At 44.3% G+C, this 22004-nt stretch overlaps 1 protein-coding gene across 2 annotated transcripts; it reads right to left on the bottom strand.

Moving 5' to 3' along the window:
• Window positions 1-970: 970 nt before the first annotated feature.
• On the bottom strand, window positions 971-11540 carry LOC306983567 (GDP-L-fucose synthase-like). Of its 2 annotated transcripts, XR_013794391.1 has the most exons (11): window positions 11513-11540; window positions 7612-7748; window positions 5940-6054; window positions 5724-5852; window positions 4903-4976; window positions 4512-4645; window positions 3963-4094; window positions 3057-3136; window positions 2740-2839; window positions 2334-2644; window positions 971-1808 (listed from the first exon to the last, which is right to left on the bottom strand). XR_013794391.1 is itself a non-coding variant. In XM_079584082.1 (10 exons), the coding sequence occupies exons 2-10, from the start codon at window positions 7746-7748 to the stop codon at window positions 2589-2591; spliced, it is 957 nt and encodes a 318-aa protein (XP_079440208.1). In that variant the 5' UTR covers window positions 11513-11540; the 3' UTR covers window positions 1143-2588. The 2 variants fall into 2 exon arrangements, 1 of the variants encoding a protein (XP_079440208.1); XM_079584082.1 differs by having other exon boundaries at window positions 1143-2644.
• Between the last annotated feature and the right edge of the window lie 10464 nt (window positions 11541-22004).

The following is a 22004-nucleotide window of genomic DNA, read 5'->3' as shown; positions in this document are numbered from 1 at the left end:
GCAGGGTATATTAAGTACAAAAAAATATTTGTAGTATACTTAGCATAATATATAGGCTACAGTCTTAAAAGTTAATCAAAGTTGTCCTAAGACAAGAACGGCTATTGTTAAAAATTCATGTATTAACTTTGATGAAAGGTTTTGATTCACTTCAAATGTTGACTACAGTATTTCAAATACATTTTAGTATTATTAAATATTATTTATTTTTCGCTAGATAGAACACACACAGCGGGATCTGCTACCAAGCCCTGCTAATGCTAACTCTGAGGGGTAAGGACACTTGTTTTACAAGCACGCCCTCTAATGGTCACACTCACAAATAACAATATGAAGTCTCAGAGACACCGTTCATAAACTCTGGTGTAATTCCACTTGTCTGCTGAACAACATTTGAAGGTACAACATATTGCAAGGAAGTGTCCAACAACAACACAGATGTTTCAACGGGAGGTACAACATGTCTGTTCCTCACCTGATGAATACGTTACCTGGCCATTCCCAAGACAGAGGCCCAGTCCGTTCCTGAACTGTTCCTGGAATCCAGGTAGGACTTGAACGAAGTTCCTCGTAAACACATGATCACACGCACTCAAATGCCTCTCTTTAGCATGCTGGTCGGTCGTACCATTTCTGCGTCACTCTCTTGTCCTGCACTTGACGTCTGAAGTCCGGGAGAATGAAATCTATGGACCTCAGTTCTCCGTCCACACACTCTTGCTAGCCTGGTTTAGTGGCTTATGTAAAATAATGTGATCATCAACATTAAACAGCATATAAATCAAAACCGCCTAATGTTACTGAATGAAATGTCGACCCAAGACGAGCTAGGACTTGGTGTTGATGGACTCGATCAACTGCATCTTTGTTTAGATCATCTGTATACTAAAACCCCATAAAATTGCATAATAGGACCCCTTTAACATTTTAATTGTTGTGGTAAGCTTGTAGAATTTAACTAAAACCTTGTGAAATTAGCATCTCTCACCATGTTTTTAATCATATAAAGCATTCTGTTTTGAGATTATTAAGGATTAAATTCATTCATGTATGTCAAAAACAAAAATGTTCTCATTTAAAAAATATATGTCTGGTTGAAGTTATGCAGGCTATCAACTGAAAGCAATAGGGAATGACAAAATAATCACAACTGAGGCCTGGTTTCACAGACAGCGCTTAGATTCATCCAGGATTAGACTTCAATTAGATTTATAATTTAGTTCAATTAGAAATTAATGTTTTAGAGAAGAAAGAAAAAACATTACTGGTGTGCATCTTGAGACAAAACAAGGACATATTTTAAGATATGCTTTCAGTTCAAGATGTTTTTTAGTTAAATCAGCTCAAACATGCGTTTGAGTCCCGGACCAGCTTAAGCCTTATCTGTGAAACCAGGGCTGAAACTTTATTATGCAACGTATACAAGTTATCAAACAAAACTATTTTAAAAGACAAACAAAATAATTCAAACAAACAAACTCGATGGATGTTGTTTAATTTACTCACGATAGGCCACTGGTAAATAATTGGCTGTAATCATTAAATTATATCACAATCACATGACACAATGTACAAACTATTGAGCATACATACACAGTTATGTAAAAAAAAAGAAGCTTAACTTAATTTGATGCTGAAATGCAATTACATTAATATTACTGAAAATATTAGTGCTCGCTCCTCAGATCACAGAACTAATATTTTCAGTGGCGCTTTAAAAATGACATTTATTAAATAACAGGACTGTAAACAAGAGCTGGTATGAGGGGGATTGTAATGTGCCATTGAGAAGAAGTGCCTTTGAACAGCTAGGCTATCTTTTACTTTTAGAGGAACTCATGAGTGGAACAGACTAGCAACAGAAAAGTGTGTAAGTTATGTGCATGACACCAGTGTTTTCTCTTCTACTCGTCACTGCGGTTTCTAATGCAGAGTCTGTCTAACCGTTTCATATGATCCGCTCTGTGTCGCGTCTCTGGACCGAATGACACTAATGTGTAACCAGAGATGCGTCCCAAAGAAAAGCATATTTACACTGTCTGAATCGTCCCCTATCCCCTATAGTCAAGTCACCTTTATTTATATAGTGCTTTTTACAATACAGATTGTGTATTGGTACACAATATAGTGCACCATGTGCCATTCACCATCTAAAATATAGTAATTGTGTGAACAAGTGACTGATTTCAGCCGCAGCTTCTGCGTCTATTTATAATGTAGGGGGCGGAGCTTCAGATTCTAGAGCATTTGATTGGACAGGAAATCTGATGAAACGCTGACGTGCAGAGTGATGTCATCAAAATCATTGATCCTTATTGGCAGAAGTGAAAGACTAAGTTTCGAATGCTTATATCTTCTGAAATGTGAATTTTGTCATTGTTTTGGAGCTCACTCGCTTATAGACAACAGTAAGGCTAACACATTCATACTAAAAGCCCTTTTCATTTCATGGGGACTTTAATAAATGCATTATTTGTCTTCGTAAAGATTATTAAGGGATGCTGAAATGTTTCGATCAATCATTGGTTTCCACTTTTTCCAGCACTGAAAAGTTCAAACTCCCCACAGCCAATGAGATGTGAAGATCTTCATTTACGGGCGATGTCATAATTGGCCACGAACCAATCGCACGTCTCCTTCATAGCTGGAAAAAAATAAAAGCACTTTTAATGACTGTTCTTTTGACTACTATTGAAGAACATTTAGTAATTGCTGAAGTGAGAAGTGAAGACTGATCACCTGCTTTGAACGGTGTGAACTTGAAGTCTGGCAGGTATTTGCGTAGTTTGGCGTTGCTGGCGGTTTTCTTGAATTGACCGTCTGCTTTACTAGTGTCATACTGAGAGCGGTTAGTTAAGGGTCAAAGGGTTTGTTCACACCAAAAGGAAAACTCTGTCATCAAGGACTACTTTTATAAAGCTCAACAGTTCAAGAACAATCTGTGAAGTCTGTAAACTACCTTATTTTGTGTCCCACAGATCAGAGATTACAGTTCTGTAAAAACTACAGATTTTCTCCATAAGCATTGAGAAGAGCAATTGTGTGTGAAAGGATACAATCACGTCACCTTTGAACCCCATTCCTTCAACCACAGCGTTCGCAGCGTCCTTTATGGACAACTCATCCTCTTCTCCGACTAGAGAGAAAAACAGACAAAGATAAACAAATTAGTTATCTCAGATTCAGATCCTTTCCTTCATGTGACATCCTGTGTTAATTCCCTTCATGTTTAATCAGTTCACATTATTTAGTTTAATAATCACATTATGCCGTATCATGACTACTGTTTTCAATCCCCAAAATGAAGACATCTAAAAATTATAATTAATAGTTTTGTTATACTATTTTAGATCTTGTTTAAGAATATTTTTTTAAATCTTAAAAGGTTAGTTCACCCAAAAATGAAAATTCTTCCATTAATTACTCGCCCTCATGTCGTTCCAAACCCGCAAGACTTTCGTTCATCTTCGGAACATAAATGAGGATCTTTTTGATGAAATCTGAGAGTTTTCTGTCCCTCCATTGACAGCTACGCAACTACCACTTTGACGCTTCAAAAAGTTAAAAAAGAGATTGTAAAACTAATCCGTATGAATTGAGCGGTTTAGTCCACATTTTCTGAAGAGACATGATCGCATTATATGATGAACAGATTGAATTTAGGCTTTTATTCACATATAAACATTAATCAGCAAACATAAACAGAAGCTCAACTGAACCTGCTTTACGAACAAACCTCTTGAGAAGCTCAAACGTGATGCGTAACATGAGGATGAACCTCATTGGTTCTTGCTGAAGATCAAAAATGATGCGTAACACAAGGATGAACCTCATTGGTTCTTGCTGAAGCTCAAACATGATGGAAGTCTTACGGGTTTGGAACGACATGAGGGTGAGTAATTAATGGAAGAATATTCATTCTTGAGTGAACTAACTCACTAAATTTGACACGGGTCGAGTACCTGACAGAATGATGGGCTCCACCTCGTCATAATCCCTCAAAACCCACAGAAACAGACGAGCCAGATCCAGAGAGTAGATGAACTGCCGTAGAGGACGACCTGAACCCCAGACTTGCAGAGCTTTACCTTCCTCTACAAAACACACAAACACACGAAACACGTTTAACATGTGATCCGAACTCTGCTTGAATGAGGCTGTAGATCAAGTGTGTCACACACAGAAAAGTGAAGCCGAAACATTTCGATCGCCCCCTGGTGGCTGGCTGCGATATAGGTTATAAACCTCGAGACGCGAGCCAAACTAAAAAATAATAATAATCTAATTATACCGTAAAGATTATTTCTGTCATTTTGGGTACTTTTTATCACACCGGCAGATGCTCAAGTGTTTGTTTTTCCAATAAGTTTGGTTTTAGTTAGTTATTTGATGCTATATCATGATTGACAGCTGTGCTTCACCTCAGGCTCAATGTCAACCGCCATTTCTGGGATATTTTGGCTTCGTTTTTCTATAGTCTGGATCCTTCCAGAAAGTTAAACCCTTCTCACTCTTTGCCATGTATGTCTTGTGGATCAATCCTGGAAGCACGTGACCGTCCTCAATGTTGAAGTTGTCATGTGGTCCAAACACATTGGTGGGGATGACGGCTGTGTATCTCCGACCGTACTTCTCAAAACACGACCTAATGGACAAACACACAATGATTTGTTTCTTTCATTTATGAAAGCTATAAACAACCATTTCGACCCCAAATCAAATAATGATACATTTATTTTGACATTATTTTCATGACAATCACACACATTCATCACAAATTGTCATCACTGTCATAAAAATAATTCATTATAAATCAAAAAAACTTTTTTTCAAAATGTGACAGACATGCTTTTATGTGATACACCCGAGAAAAGCTCATGACCAATGAACTTTGACACTGACCTGTTGTGGACATCAATCATGCGTTTGGCGTAGGCATAACCGAAATTAGACTCATGTGGCGGACCGTTGTGGATCTGAAACAGAGCGAGAGAGAAACGTCTGTATAGATGACAAAAAATATAGAACAATACCAAACAAAAAGTGTATAATCATCATCTCCCTCAAGTCATAACACAATAGGAGTGAATGATCTTGTAGAAAATAAACTTGGAGCCCTCCCTAGCTCTACAGCGCCCCACAGTTTTCCAATGTAAATCTGTGGTGAAAAATGGAACTACAGCAACTCTAATTGAGAGCCATTGGGAGAGAGCCAGCTACGGGTAATTCATGTAATGAATTTGTGTAATGTTTCATCATTGGACTCGCGCTCGGATTGATATGGTCAAATCGACGTCATCGTTACTGTCTTTACAGCTCAATCGCTGAGCTTAGGGAAGCCTCCGGACAGAGCTGACGTTCATAGTAAAGCTTTTGGAAAGGATGGATTTAGAGAGACTGATTCATCCATCGAGTCATTTGAAAATCATTGAAAAATGTGGTGATGTGCAATGTATATTATGAGAAAATGAAACTGATGTGCAATGTACATTATGAGAAAATGAAACTGTTGTTTTACTTTTGATGCATGTAAACCTGTTGTAGGAGACCTCCAAAACAAAATTAGGAGCCTTTAAAATAGCATAATATGGGCACTTTATTCAAAGAGATTGTGTGTGTGTGTGTGTGTGTGTGTGTGTGTGTGTGTGTGTGTGTGTGTGTGTGTGTGTGTGTGTGTGTGTGTGTGTGTGTGTGTGTGTGTGTGTGTGTGTGTGTGTGTTTACCATGGTCTCATCTATCGGGTAGGCGGTTTTATCTGGGAATATACACGTGGACAGACAAGAAACGACCTTCACCACCCCGAACTCATGAGCCGTCTGCAGCACGTTGTCATTGACAAATACATTATTCCTCTGAAAACAACAAACAAATACAGTCAATGTTCAGTTATTCAACAGTGATATTTCCAATGTTATTTAATAATAATTGTTAATAATTACCCAGAAGTCCAGGTTCTGTCTCATATTTTTGTAGAGCCCGCCCACCATGGCGGCCAAATGAATGACGTGTGTCGGACGATGTTTCTGGAAGACTGATCTCGTCTCCTCAGCGCTCCTGGAACAGCACATGTGTAAAGACAGTTATCATGCAGTACAAATAGACAATAAGCAATCAAATATAAGCTTTCTAAAATCCAGAGAAAGATAAATTAATTTATACATTGACAGTATGCCAATTTTTCTATTTCGTGAATACCACAATATATATAACCATGTTGTTAGTTGTCTAACTCAAGTTTCTTGTGTAGGGATGTGTGATTTGACGATATGAAGTGTATCGATAAAGATTATGCTAGAGTGTTAATATAGCTATCCGCGCAGTGCAAGACTGCTTAAAGTTTTTACATGTAAAGAGTAATGAAGTATGTAATAGACAAACGAGAAAGTAAAGCACGGGTGTTAAAGAGTTCTGGGTGTGCTCTGATACCAATCTTTCTTTTGAAAGTCACATTTCTAGCATCTTAACAGCATTTTTTTCTATCTTAAAAATATATCTAAATTATGACATAAGCTCTCAAAGACAATTGCAGAAAAGTTCGTTCATGAGCCTCAAGGCTAGAATATTGGATTACTGGGTGGTTGCCCTGCACGCTTAATAAACAAACTCCAGCTGGTCCAAAACGCAGCAGCTCGAGTTCTTACTAGAACCAGGAAGTATGACCATATTAGCCCCGTTCTGTCAACACTGCATTAGCTCCCTATTAAACATAATAAAATATTGCTGATCACTTACAAAGCACTAAATGGTTTATCTCCCCAGTACTTGAGCGAGCTCTTAATGCATTATAGTCCTTCACGTCTACTGCGATCTCAAAATTCTGCCCAGTTGATAATAATACCTAGAATATCAAAATCAACTGCTGGCGGTTGATCCTTTTCCTATTTATCAACTAAACTCTGGAACAGTCTTCCTAACATTGTTCGGGAAGCAGACACACTCTGTCAGTTTAAATCTAGACTAAACACATCTCTTTAACCTGGTTTACACATAACACATTATCAATTTCTATTACTCAAATCAGTTAAATGATTGTTAGGCTGCATAAATCAGGTCAACCGGAACTAGTAACACTTACTACACACACCCGATGTACTTGTTACATCGTAAGAAGAAAAGCATCTACGCTAATATTAGTCTCCCTGTTTATCCTGAGGTTACCTTAGTCATCCATATCCGGGCCGTATCCAGATCAGATGGTGGACCTGTGCCTAGACACGACCACAACGCGGTCCTAAATGTCAGCGGAGACCCTGTCAACTAGACTTGAAGATCTCGTCGATACACGACAACCATCGGCACAGATCCTCAACAAAGACCACAAGAACCAAACAAATCCTCTGCACAGACCTATGACCAACTTCGTCTCCATACTGGCTTGATGAATCTGAGCTTTAAGCAAAAGGAACTGGATTAAATGTGAATGCTCCCGGTCCACAATCTGACTTCTGACCTGTAATGCTGCCTGAATCATAATCATACTCTGTTCGTTCGTTGGTCAGATGAAATCTAGCCCCCAGATTTCTAGCCCCCAAAGTATAACATAATCTAAGGATATGATTGTGTTGTTTAACTGGTGTGACGTCTCATGAGTGTTTGTTCAGGATCTCTTACATGAGATTGGCATCTTTGGATGAGAGGAATATCCATTCTTCTCCTTCTCTCCTTTCGCCCTCTTTCACGACTTGCTCTATCGCTCGTCCCACCAGCCCACTGCCACCCGTCACCAACACACGCATCGGCCCGTCCATCTGAGAGAGAGAGAGAGAGAGAGAGAGAGAGAGAGAGAGAGAGAGAGAGAGAGAGAGAGAGAGAGAGAGAGAGAGAGAGAGAGAGGTAACAAATGTGTAAAAACAGGAACTACTGTAAATAATCAAGTATCTAGTAGTCAAGTATCGCCTAACGATTACAGCCCCATTGACTCCCTGTTCCAATGCATTGAAGTAAACAGTTGGATGTGCCAAAACTTTCTTCAGTTAAACAGACAAAACTGAGGTCATTGTGTTTGGAAACAAAGATGAAGTTCTCAAGGTGAATGCATACCTTCACTCTAGAGGTCAAACAACTAAAAATCAAGTCAGGAATCTTGGTGTGTCTCTAGAGTCAGACCTTAGCTTCAGTAGTCATGTCAAAGCAATAACTGAATCAGCATATTATCATCTGAAAAATATTGCAAGAATTAGATGCTTTGTTTCCAGTCAAGACTCCTCACTGGCCTTCCCAAAAAGACAATAAGACAGTTGCAGCTCGTACAGAACCAGTCTTTACACTGGCTCCCAGTTACATTTAGGATTGATTTTAAAGTATTATTACTGGTATATAAATCATTCAATGGCCTAGGACCTCAATACATTGCAGATATGCTCACTGAATATAAACCCAACAGATCACTCAGATCATTAGGATCACATCAACTAGAAATACCAAGGGTTCACTCAAAGTCCGCTTTTAGCTACTATACTGGAACCAGCTTCCAGAAGAGATCAGGTGTGCTCCTACAGTAGCCACATTCAAATCCAGACTCAAAACTTTCAAAACACTTCTGTTTAGCTTTGCATTTACTGAAAATCTGTTCCACTGTTCATCCGACTGTGTGCACTGTACTTTACTTTATTTTTTATTCTAAACTGTTTTAATTATTCTTATTTCTTTTGATTATTTTAATTTCTTCTATGTAAAGCACTTTGAATTACCATTGTGTATGAAATGTGCTATATAAAAAAACTTGCCTTGCCTATTATCTAGTATTTGAAGAAAAATTCCAGCAGGACCACAACAAAACTCCTATGTTACACATCTATGTAGTCTTATAAGTGTGTTCAGAGTTAATGACCAAGACAAAAAATACAAGTGATGGTTGACCATTAGTGGGGAACTAAAGTAGATAAAGAACAGAAACCACCACATCTGTAGCTGTAGTAATTCTCTTTCAGCAGAATTCCTGAGTGCAGTGACTAGGGTTGCCAACTGTCCCGTATATTGGGCCTAATTTATTTGTCCCGTACGTGACCTCCCTTGTCCCGTTTATTGAATGCTACGCTGATCTGACCACTGACTGATACAACAGCAACACGACACTTGAGAATGATCACGACACCAGTCATCATCCAATCAGAGATCAGACAATACCAATAACAAACTACATTGAGAATTAATCATTCTTCTGGGACTCATTGTTTGATTTACGAACAGAATCCTCTGCTGTCTGGTCCCTCCCGGTTCGATCCGGACTCGCGCTAACGGCAAATCCCTTTCACTGTCCGGGTTTTGATTTCAGCAAATCAGTTTTGGCGAATTCAAACAACGTGATTATTGTTCATGAGTCCAACATCCATCCAGCCACGCAAGAAAACATGAAATCTACCTGAGGGAATAATATGCTGATGTGATTTGCTGCTCAAGAAACATTTCTGATTATTAATGTTTCAAAAAAAATTCAGGATTCTTTGATGAATAGAAAGTTCAAAGGAGATTTATCTGAAATAAAAGCTTTTGTAACATTATAAATGTCTTTACTGTCACTTTTGATTAATTTAATGGGTCCTTGCTGAATAAAAGTAGGCTATTACTTTCTTTAATTTCTTTCTAATGTAAGTATAATGCTACAAAAGCTTTCTATTTCAGATACATGCTATTATTTTGATGTGGTTTGTGTATAAATAGGTTAAGAAAAACAAATGTGTTTATGTCTGAGAACCTTTTAAACACATACAACCCTGAAATTACATATGTGTGATACAGTACAAATGTTTTGAGTGTCCCTTCCCTTATTTTCCTGTAAAGAACCACAATTGTCCCGTATTTGTATTTTCTGAAGTTGGCAACACTAGCAGTGACACACCTTTATGAGTGCACTATTTGGATTCAGTAGCTGGATTTTCCCAGCTAACTGGGAACATTCTCCGAACTTTTACTAACGTCAAAGTCCCTTTAGCACAAGTAATTTCACTCGGCGGCCATCTTTAAAACGCCTCTCAGGCATGCAACTGCAGCTCCGATCTCTTTGAATCGGAAAACACCAAATTATCCAAAACTATAGTGACCATTTTCACTATAGCTCCATGCGTTGTGGTTTATGCTGGATCTGTCTATCTAAACTCCATAGTTTCCTACAGTATGTTTATTAGTGATAGAGTGGATCTTCTTTATTATTGTATTCCCATGTCAAGAAACCATTCCCATATCATGGTGATCATTAAGTATAGTAGGGTACAATTGAGCAAAAGGGACATTTGACTTTATTCTCTATTTGGGGTAAAAGCAAAAACATACTTTTTTTTCTGCAATCATACACTATGGTAGCAGTGAAAAGCAATTTTTTGCCTTTAGCCCTTTAAAGCGGCACTCGGTAACTCTAGCCAGCGCTTTGCTGATGTTCTCAACGAGCTCCCCCTACAGCTGCGGTGCGTATATTTTTCACATCACTGTCGTAAAGTCACTTGCGGCGCGCCGGCGCACTCCTCCCCCTTTCTACCACTGCTCATGTGCTTTTGTTATGGTCGGAGCCGGTGTGGTGAACAAATGAGTCCCAGACGCACCAACTTTATCATGTGGAGTAGGTCTACCGAGGTGGGTAATACATCATACACAGTATCATTTAACATTGACATGTACATTTTGTATTCCGTAAAGCAGTTCGTGTCTCTCGCTTTTTCTCGCTCGTTCTCACTTCTCACGAGACTTCCTATTTTCAACTTACCGGGACGTTAGTCCCAATGTTGCAAGGCTGGTTTTCCGCCTGGGAACGCTGGGGGGAGCGGGGAAAGTAACCATTCTCACCAGAACAGATTATTTAACCATCCAAATGATTTCTAAACGGATTTATTAAGTTGAAAAAGTTACCAAGTGCACCTTTAACTCTTCCATGGGACTCATCTGATACATTACATTTCATAATCCATCCCATAAAAACACAACAGTATTTTTGTAAGGGTTTATATTATCTTAGTAAAAGGACCTATTTTTTCTCTCTACAGCTCACAATGAATTACTACACCGCTGAAACCGGTAAAGCAGGTTTATCCACTGACACTCTGGCACAGGGGGTTGTAAAATAAGTTGAAACAGGATCTAAACGCACCAGTTTTCAGGCTTTGTTAAACAAAACTCAAAATACTGAACGACACGCAACCATAACGAACAACCGAACTGAACCAAACACAGGGCAAAGGAGCTAAATGTGATGAATCAATGAAACTAGATCGAACCGAAACTGATCAGTCAAAACTAATTCAACACTGAACAGACACGGCACACACTCCTTGTAAAGTTAACCCATTACCGTTGAGGTATAAAACACAATAATATCTTCAATGCCTTTGTAATACTTTTCATCAATGAAAATCAATACATAAAATTATAATACAGGCTTAATGTTTAACTCTCAATGAATGTGATAAACTTCTTTTGAGCTTAAAAAAAAAAAATATCTATAACTGCTAATCGAACAAACCATCACATCAGATGAATCGTGTATTAGATTGTGTATTAATTCTCTTAATGACTAATACATTACCTGCTCTCTGGCTGTCGCTCTGTGAGGTCTGAGGAAATGGTGAAAAAACGTATCCAGCTTATTGGATTATGTGCTTACACACACCTACCAGGGGCGGAGCCAGACATTGTAAAAATTCAGGGCTTAGCACAAATGTAGTTTGTCCATGGACTGACTTAAAAGTTAAAAGTATGGACTTTCCAAACTCCGGAAGAAAATGTTGTATATACTTTAAGTGTAAATGCATCAATCTGGTGCACTTTGAGCCTCAAAAGGAAGAGTTTCAACCCATGTACAGTGTGCAAACTGAACCAAGAAAAAGCATTGACTCGTACCTGGACATTAAAGAGGGCTCAAGCGTCTTTTTAGTTGTGATATAGAGTCTCAGTTTACATTAGCTTACATTCACACTGTTGTTTTAGGATGCCAAACAATTATTACAATAATATAATAATGATTTATATAATTATTCCTATGACAGTAATATCCAAACAGCCTATTGTAAAACAAATGTACTCTAAAATAAATGAATAATTCATAAGTATATTGTACAGATGGGGCGGGTGGCAAGGGCGGAGCAGATGGGGCGGGTGGCAAGGGCGGAGCAGATGGGGCGGGTGGCAAGGGCGGAGCGGGTGGCAAGGGCGGAGCGGGTGGCAAGGGCGGAGCGGGTGGCAAGGGCGGAGCAGATGGGGCGGGTGGCAAGGGCGGAGCAGATGGAGCAGATGGGGCGGGTGGCAAGGGCGGAGCAGATGGGGCGGGTGGCAAGGGCGGAGCAGATGGGGCGGGTGGCAAGGGCGGAGCACATGGGGCGGGTGGCAAGGGCGGAGCAGATGGGGCGGGTGGCAAGGGCGGAGCACATGGGGCGGGTGGCAAGGGCGGAGCACATGGGGCGGGTGGCAAGGGCGGAGCACATGGGGCGGGTGGCAAGGGCGGAGCACATGGGGCGGGTGGCAAGGGCGGAGCACATGGGGCGGGTGGCAAGGGCGGAGCACATGGGGCGGGTGGCAAGGGCGGAGCACATGGGGCGGGTGGAAAGGGCGGAGCACATGGGGCGGGTGGCAAGGGCGGAGCAGATGGAGCAGATGGGGCGGAGCAGATGGGGCGGGTGGCAAGGGCGGAGCAGATGGGGCGGGTGGCAAGGGCGAAGCAGATGGAGCACATGGGGTGGGTGGCAAGGGCGGAGCAGATGGGGCGGGTGGCAAGGGCGGAGCAGATGGGGCGGGTGGCAAGGGCGGAGCAGATGGGGCGGGTGGCAAGGGCGGAGCAGATGGGGCAGATGGAGCAGATGGGGCGGGTGGCAAGGGCGGAGCAGATGGGGCGGGTGGCAAGGGCGGGGCAGATGGAGCACATGGGTCGGGTGGCAAGGGCGGGGCACATGGGTCGGGTGGCAAGGGCGGGGCACATGGGTCGGGTGGCAAGGGCGGGGCACATGGGTCGGGTGGCAAGGGCGGGGCACATGGGTCGGGTGGCAAGGGCGGGGCACATGGGTCGGGTGGCAAGGGCGGGGCACATGGGTCGGGTGGCAAGGGCGGGGCACATGGGTCGGGTGGCAAGGGCGGGGCGGGTGGCAAGGGCGGGGCACATGGGGCGGGTGGCAAGGGCGGGGCACATGGGGCGGGTGGCAAGGGCGGGGCACATGGGGCGGGTGGCAAGGGCGGGGCACATGGAGCAGATGTAACATGGGGCGGGTGGCAAGGGCGGGGCAGATGGGGTAGATGGAACACATGGTGCGGGTGGCAAGGGCGGAGCAGATGGAGCAGGGCGGAGCAGATGGGGTGGGTGTAAAGGGCGGAGCAGATGGAGCAGATGGGGCGGGTGGCAAGGGCAGGGCAGATGGAGCAGATGGGGCGGGTGTCTTTTGGTGGGTGGCAAGGGCGTAGCAGATGGGGCAGATGGAGCTAATGGGGCCGGTGGCAAGGGCGGAGCAGATGGAGCTGATGGGGCGGGTGGCAAGGGCGGAGCTGATGGGGCGGGTGGCAAGGGCGGAGCTGATGGGGCGGGTGGCAAGGGCGGAGCTGATGGGGTGGGTGGCAAGGGCGGAGCTGATGGGGCGGGTGGCAAGGGCGGAGCTGATGGGGCGGGTGGCAAGGGCGGAGCTGATGGGGCTGGTGGCAAGGGCGGAGCTGATGGGGCGGGTGGCAAGGGCGGAGCTGATGGGGCGGGTGGCAAGGGCGGAGCTGATGGGGCGGGTGGCAAGGGCGGAGCTGATGGGGCGGGTGGCAAGGGCGGAGCTGATGGAGCTGATGGGGCGGGTGGCAAGGGCGGAGCTGATGGGGCGGGTGGCAAGGGCGGAGCAGATGGGGCAGATGGAGCTGATTGGGCGATGGCAAGGGCAGAGCAGATGGAGCTGATGGGGCGGGTGGCAAAGATGGAACAGATGGGTCGGGTGGCAAGGGGCGGGGCGGATGGGGCGGGTGGCCAGGGCGGAGCAGATGGGCCGGGTGGCCAGGGCGGAGCAGATGGGGCGGGTGGCAAGGGCGGAGCAGATGAGGCGGGTGGCCAGGGCGGAGCAGATGAGGCGGGTGGCCAGGGCGGAGCAGATGGGGCGGGTGGCCAGGGCGGAGCAGATGGGGCGGGTGGCCAGGGCGGAGCAGATGGGACGGGTGGCCAGGGCGGAGCAGATGGGGCGGGTGGCAAGGGCGGAGCAGATGGAGCTAATGGGCGGGTGGCAAAGATGGAACAGATGGGTCGGGTGGCAAGGGGCGGGGCGGAGCAGATGGGGCGGGTGGCCAGGGCGGAGCAGATGGGCCGGGTGGCCAGGGCGGAGCAGATGGGGCGGGTGGCAAGGGCGGAGCTGATGGGGCGGGTGGCAAGGGCGGAGCTGATGGGGCGGGTGGCAAGGGCAGAGCTGATGGGGCGGGTGGCAAGGGCAGAGCTGATGGGGCGGGTGGCAAGGGCAGAGCTGATGGGGCGGGTGGCAAGGGCGGAGCAGATGGGGCAGATGGAGCTGATTGGGCGATGGCAAGGGCAGAGCAGATGGAGCTGATGGGGCGGGTGGCAAAGATGGAACAGATGGGTCGGGTGGCAAGGGGCGGGGCGGAGCAGATGGGGCGGGTGGCCAGGGCGGAGCAGATGGGCCAGGTGGCCAGGGCGGAGCAGATGGGGCGGGTGGCCAGGGCGGAGCAGATGGGGCGGGTGGCAAGGGCGGAGCTGATGGGGCGGGTGGCAAGGGCGGAGCTGATGGGGCGGGTGGCAAGGGCGGAGCTGATGGGGCTGGTGGCAAGGGCGGAGCTGATGGGGCGGGTGGCAAGGGCGGAGCTGATGGGGCGGGTGGCAAGGGCGGAGCTGATGGGGCGGGTGGCAAGGGCGGAGCTGATGGGGCGGGTGGCAAGGGCGGAGCTGATGGGGCGGGTGGCAAGGGCGGAGCAGATGGAGCTGATGGGGCGGGTGGCAAGGGCGGAGCTGATGGGGCGGGTGGCAAGGGCGGAGCTGATGGGGCGGGTGGCAAGGGCGGAGCTGATGGGGCGGGTGGCAAGGGCGGAGCAGATGGGGCAGATGGAGCTGATTGGGCGATGGCAAGGGCAGAGCAGATGGAGCTGATGGGGCGGGTGGCAAAGATGGAACAGATGGGTCGGGTGGCAAGGGGCGGGGCGGGGCGGAGCAGATGGGGCGGGTGGCCAGGGCGGAGCAGATGGGGCGGGTGGCCAGGGCGGAGCAGATGGGGCGGGTGGCCAGGGCGGAGCAGATGGGGCGGGTGGCCAGGGCGGAGCAGATGGGGCGGGTGGCCAGGGCGGAGCAGATGGGGCGGGTGACCAGGGTGGAGCAGATGGGGTGGGTGGCCAGGGCGGAGCGGGTGGCCAGGGCGGAGCGGGTGGCCAGGGCGGAGCGGGTGGCCAGGGCGGAGCGGTTGGCAAGGGCGGAGCGGTTGGCCAGGGCGGAGCGGTTGGCAAGGGCGGAGCGGGTGGCCAGGGCGGAGCGGTTGGCCAGGGCGGAGCGGTTGGCAAGGGCGGAGCGGTTGGCCAGGGCGGAGCGGTTGGCAAGGGCGGAGCGGGTGGCCAGGGCGGAGCGGGTGGCCAGGGCGGAGCGGGTGGCCAGGGCGGAGCGGGTGGCCAGGGCGGAGCGGTTGGCCAGGGCGGAGCGGTTGGCAAGGGCGGAGCGGGTGGCCAGGGCGGAGCGGGTGGCCAGGGCGGAGCGGGTGGCCAGGGCGGAGCGGGTGGCCAGGGCGGAGCGGGTGGCCAGGGCGGAGCGGGTGGCCAGGGCGGAGCGGGTGGCAAGGGCGGAGCAGATGGAGCGGGTGGCAAGGGCGGAGCAGATGGAGCGGGTGGCAAGGGCGGAGCAGATGGAGCGGGTGGCAAGGGCGGAGCAGATGGAGCGGGTGGCAAGGGCGGAGCAGATGGAGCGGGTGGCAAGGGCGGAGCAGATGGAGCGGGTGGCAAGGGCGGAGCGGGTGGCAAAGATGGCTAATAAGAAACACCTTGAGAAACCTAATCAACAAGAAAAACTACAAAGGACTACAATATATGGCAGAGAACAGGAAATAACAAGTCCACACAAGACCAGGGAAACACAAGACATGAGTCATGACACTTCACTTGCAAGAAATAAACCCTTGAGCTTTCATTTTGGAGAAAACTAACACTAGATCACCAGCTGATCGCGTGAACAAAGTGCGCACTTCTCTTTAAAACACGCAGCACAGACTGCCTATAAACTGAATTAAATCACTGTCTTTTGCTGTTTTATAAAGGCACAAAGCCATATCACGGTTTTGATTTTAGTTTGTTGGCGAAATACAACATTAAAGACCTTTTATAGGCTATAAGTTTTACATTTTCAGTTCATTATGAAACAGTGGCGGCACAGGGTCATTAATGGGAAACACTGAATGAATGTGTAAGCTGATAAATGTGCTAAAGTTGAGTAATATTATATCATAAATCATAACAAAAACCCTTCAACTGGACAGACTGTGTGTGTGAACTCGCTGCCGGTGTCATGATGACAAATGGAGCCTTCCCTCGAGAGCAGGTCTCCCCAAACCTGTTAGGTAATGATCATCCTAATATACAAATTATATTAATTTAAATACACATATCTTACTATATAATGTGTACGAAAAAAACACAGTAGTGCAATTAATAAAATCAATTGAACGTAATTTCTTAGACATGATTAACTGCGCATTAATAAATAATAATAATAATAATAATAGCTATGCTAGTATATAAGCTAACTAATACAGACATAAGCTAGGCTATAGACAGAAACGGGTAAAGCAAGTTTGACCTCTGACACTCCCTGTAAAGTCAAGCCATCACTGTTGAAGTATCAATATGACCCAAAAACACAATAATATACTGACAAAATATATATATTATAATACTTTTCATCAATGAATGTCTGATGAGATCATCATTTTTGAAATTACAGCTGATGAATCATGTATTAATTATCTTAATTACTAATGCATTACTTGCTCTGTGAGTTATGAGGAAATGGTAAATAGCTTCCAGCTTATTGGTTCATGTTACACACACACACACACACCTACATTTAAGGACTGAAATATTCAGTGTCTGATATTGCATTGGTTACACTGGGTGGAAATTACATGAATATTCTTCTGTTTAATATTAAATATTCTCTACATGAAAATACCATTAAGATCTAAGAAACTAGTAGGCCTACTAAATCAACCATTTTAATCATATGTTCCCAGCTCAAAAAAGAAAACTCTGTCAAAACACTACAATGTTGAAAACTATTTGCCATTTTATCTAAGCTTGTTCTTTAAACACTAAATTAAATTTCACAACTTTCTTCACATGTTTTTTTTTTTTTTAAAGAAAGCTGAGAATCTATTATTATTCCTAAATATTTAAATTCATGACCGACCTCAAGTTTCTGTCCCTGGACAAACACTTCTGCTTTTATCTTGTAATTTAACCTTTCAGTAAAAAAAAGAAATCATACAAACTGTTTTATTGACATTAAGATGATTTAGTACGCCTCTGTGAATCCTGATCCACTGTAGAAGTCAATGTCTTATTAACACCCACCAAACGACGAGATGATCACTTTGGCCGTGACTGACTGAACCAGACTCAGACCATTGAGATAAACCTGTAGTGTTTGGGTAAACTGTAGACTACAAAAGGGTATTACAAACTTTTCAATCCACAACGCACCATCTAAAATGTACCACGCACTAACACCGTTTTAAATGTTGCATTATGGTATTTTATTAATCTTACTATTAGCTTTAAATGAAACATTAGGTAATATGAAGGCAATAAGTCACTTTTAGATATTTTTTTTTTCATGTGTTTAAGTTTTTTCATTACAATTCTTGGTCTATTCTTAATATTACTTGAATGTTTTTGTTATTATAATGAGGAGCATGTTTTTGCCTGTGCCCTGATCTTCCAGTTAATCTCTGGATTCTGTCCAAGAACCCGTAATGCTGTCAAGTGAGGTCTATGCAGAATGAAAGAAGTCTTCTGATATGCATTAAAGAAACTACACAAGCCGTGGCTACATGACAGGGGTAAGGGATGAACAGCAGATTCAGTGTCTCTTACCACAGTAAGTGTTGTGCTATCAGTTAACATTACCTTATTTTGTCATTGCAAACTGTCATGAGCTGTCTTGTATCTCGTATCAGCCTGGAGGCAGAACGAGGAAGGAGTTTAATGTGATCAAGCGCAAGAAGATGTGAAAGAGAACTGAATTAGGCAATCGCACATCCAAAGCGTAAATTCAAATGATGAATTTAGTTCTCTTTTCAAGTCGTCTTGTACTTGAAAGGACAAAAATATACACAACATTACATCAAGATATCCTCGTAAACACAGTATAGGTCCTATTGTAACGTTCTGAAACGCAAGTATCAAACGCGAAACGCAAGTAACTTTGTGGGCAGATCCCGGCGCTGTTGCTATTATACCGGCGGGATAAACGACTCTTGCGCCCGACGCAAATCTAAAATGTGTTGGTCTGAAGTCGCTTCATTACTCATAGGTGTGGTTTGGGCGTAACGTGAAATAAACCAATCAGAGCGTCCTCTCACATTCCCTTTTAAGAGCCGGCACGCTTTTTCCACGGCGGATTGCTATAAATAACGGCGGATTTGCTAGCCGCACACAACATACATGATGGTAACGGCTGGATCTTGACGGACAACACACTTTGTCAGATGTCCTTATATACCGATGTGTCTTGCCACTATTGATTAAACAGGTTTGATCCGTCATTACTACAATTAGCCTGAATAATTTGGGTAAATGTGTTAGCTAGATTTATGCCTATTTTTCACATCTTCATGGACACCACAATGATCTCCCTCGTGTGGTAATATTTTTCCTTGTAATAATATATGGTTTGCAAAAATGGAAAGTGCTGCGTCTGTGTAAATGAGAGAAGCAAAGTGTGTGTGTGTTGTGCACACACTACATTATGGCCAAGCATGCGCCCTTAAAATAGCATATGACTAACGCGCCGCTGACTTCTGTGGCGGAATTGTTTTCTGAAACTGCAAAATAGCACCAGGGAACGTTTGCGCCGGAACACGCCTCCTCTTTTCGCTGAACCCCCACCCCCCTAGCGTAAGTTCATTCCCTGATTTACCAACGGGCGTCTGCGGAGGGAAAAGTCCGCTGTTTGTCGGCGTACAAAGTCATTTGCGCAAGATAGGGCCCATAGTCTTAAAGTGACAGCAGCCTAATAATCCTACTGCCATCTGTGTCATTAATGTTAACCAAAGAACAAAAGAAAAGGAAAATTACTCACTTTACCTTATTGCCATCGAAACTGGGAATGTAAGACTTGAGAAATTAGAAAATGCCGGGCAGTCTGGTTGAGGAATGACCCCTCCCTGAGAAGACAAAGGACCTTTCTGGAAATTAACATTTGAACTCTCTCTTGTGAAGTTAGCATCACCATTTGAGATGAAAGTCTCACCTCAGAATAGGGCTGTAGTCAAGACCACCTTTGTCGAGTCCAAGACCAGGACTAGTCGAGTCCAAGACAAGGCCGAGTCCAAAGAGGTTCGAGTCCGAGTCAAGACCGAGTCCAGGACAGGAAAAAAAAAAAGTCTTATGCATGACATTATCAAGACAATCATTTTGGGTTATTATTTGTTGATCTAAAAGCAAAAACAGTGTCGCAACACCCAGGATTTTTAAGTATAGACATTCCCCTTGATATCATATAATCTTCTAATCTAAAGAAAGCAGAATGATGACATATGGTGATCGCTCTAGATAGCAGTGTTAGAACTGATATACAAACACCAACCCACTACTGTTACCACCGCTAGCTACTAGTACTGAGTAGTGACAATATAGCTTCACTCCAGTAAAATATATCTGTGATCATTTCTTCACGTTAAACCGAACTTTATTTTGATGGGTTTCTGAGTGTATCTGAAGATGAACGTGTACTTGAGTGTGTGTAGTACATGAACCTGCACTCATTCACAGAGACTCGCTGAACAATCAGACTTTGATAGCAGTCTTTCATATTCACAGTCACTAGTCCATATAGCAATTTGATATTATGATCGGCAGTGAATAGATGGATCTGTTATCTCAGTTACGCGCCGGTATTGCCGTAGCAAATAGTAGAATATAAATCACACACACGCAGGTCGTACTTGTCAATGACGGGCACTACAATCTGCGGAGGTTTCTGTGGGAAGCATCCTACAATAATACGTTACTGGGAACATAATAAAGATGGTCTCGGTCGAGACCTTGGGCCTTGTTTACACGAGAACGCTCGCGGGTGAAAACGTAAAAATATTTTATCGGATGTGCCTTTCGTTTACACGGCGACAGCGTTTTTGGGGCTTAAAAACGCAAAAAAAGTGAAACCTCCCTCCAGAGTGGAAATTTTAAAAATGCTCCACCGTCGCGTTCCCGTCTAAAGGGTAAAAACGCAAAAGTCTGCTAGACAGTGAAGGCGTTGCGTACGTGTTTACGTCACAGGCATGCGCCAGTACAGGAAAATAACAAAACATTATCAAACTAAAATATAGCATTAATTTCATTGACAAATTTTTTTTTAAATTCTGTCATTTTTGAGCGACACGCGAAAAGCGCCGAGGGTTAAAGCAGCGGCTTTACCGTATTAAACATGAGAAACTGTGTCAGCGTCTCTTTCACCTTCAGTGCTTCACATCGCCACCTAGCCGCCTGGAGTGCACACTACATCCAATTTCACACACTTTTGCGTCACCATACGCACGCAGATTTCCCCCCAATAAACGCAGAATAAAAAGTGATAACGCAACGCCACTTTTGCGTTTTCTCTTCAGATCGTTACCGTGTAAACATAGCCCAAAAGCCATATTTGGCAAGACCAGTGGCCGAGACCGTGACAAGTCCGAGTCCGAATACCATAGAAAAACGGTCTCGAGTCCAAGTCACTAGTCGGACTCGAATACTACAGCTCTGCCTCAGAATACATCTCTTGCCCTCTTCCTTTCTCTCTCATGCTGAGATCACCTGAAATTCAGCCAAAAAAATGTGAACAATTATCACACAGCTTTATACACGTTTGGTATCATTTGAAATGTCTCGGTGTGACTGGTACAAAGGTCTCGTTCCCAAAGAAGTAAACCAAAAGGTAATGCAGTTCAGTTTAGAAATACCTTGCAGACCGGAGGGTGTGTCTTCCAGGCAAATGGCATTCCTGCTCCCAAAAGGTGTAAACTCTGAATGCAAATTCCCATTGTTAGCTCATGTTTCCATGTGACAGGTCTGAGTATTTAGGGAGATGCTGAAGAGGGTTCAGGGCGCGATGACTCAGATCAGCCCATAATGTTGAAGGATCTCAAAGACTTCAGCATTATGTATTTGTCTAAATGTCGGGTTTAGTCTACATCTTTTAAACTTTATCTCTGACCATTTGGTGTTATTGTTTTGATTATCTTTGAACTGATTATGAAATTGGCATGATACATTTACCTGACATAATAAATTGTGAACATTTGATTTTATTCTAACTGAATCTAACATTATTTAGAGAATAATAGTCAAACATTCTCTCACATTTAAGGATGCACAGATATCAAAACCTTTTCGTTTATGGAGTCAGATGAAATAACAAGTTAATACATGAGAAAATGTATTTAATTTAATCGAATTACTTTGCTACGAGTAAAGACAGTAACGCGCAGAGACCTTCCCCCGCTGATCGAATGCCTCCATTGGGTCTATTGAGTCGGGCTTACAGAATCGGTAATAATTATAATTGCTAAAATGCTAATGTTACCAACCCTTTTCACTAAATGACCATAAATTAATAACAAAGAAAATGAAACGACACTATCAAATCAATTTAAAATGATTTTTTAAATGTATTTTAGAGTGTCCTGCTTTTTCTTCATTTATATTTGTAAATCTAGGCTTCTCTTCATGACTTGGATTGGATGAAAGTCTCTTGAAATGTTTCATATTTGCTGGTAATGAAATGAAAACTGCTGATTTTCTAGACATGTATGAATTTGGGATCATTCAAATATTTAAAAAAATTCTGTATATAGAAAAGACATTAAACAACATTATTT

The sequence above is a fragment of the Phoxinus phoxinus genome (genome assembly GCF_949152265.1).
Source record: "Phoxinus phoxinus genome assembly, chromosome: 16".
Classification (NCBI taxonomy): Eukaryota; Metazoa; Chordata; class Actinopteri; order Cypriniformes; family Leuciscidae; genus Phoxinus; species Phoxinus phoxinus.
The sequence above is the reverse complement of the archived record's forward strand: the minus strand, read 5'-3'. Positions and strand labels throughout refer to the sequence as shown.

Excerpts from the sequence above, each read along its gene's own strand:
- LOC306983567 (XM_079584082.1), bottom strand. The coding sequence starts at position 7,748 with ATGGACGGGCCGATGCGTGTGTTGGTGACGGGTGGCAGTGGGCTGGTG. Across the intron at positions 4,646-4,902 it reads ATGATTGATGTCCACAACAG|GTCGTGTTTTGAGAAGTACG; the intron begins GTCAGTGTCAAA and ends TTTGTCCATTAG. Across the intron at positions 4,095-4,511 it reads CAAGACATACATGGCAAAGA|AGGAAGGTAAAGCTCTGCAA; the intron begins GTGAGAAGGGTT and ends TGTGTTTTGTAG.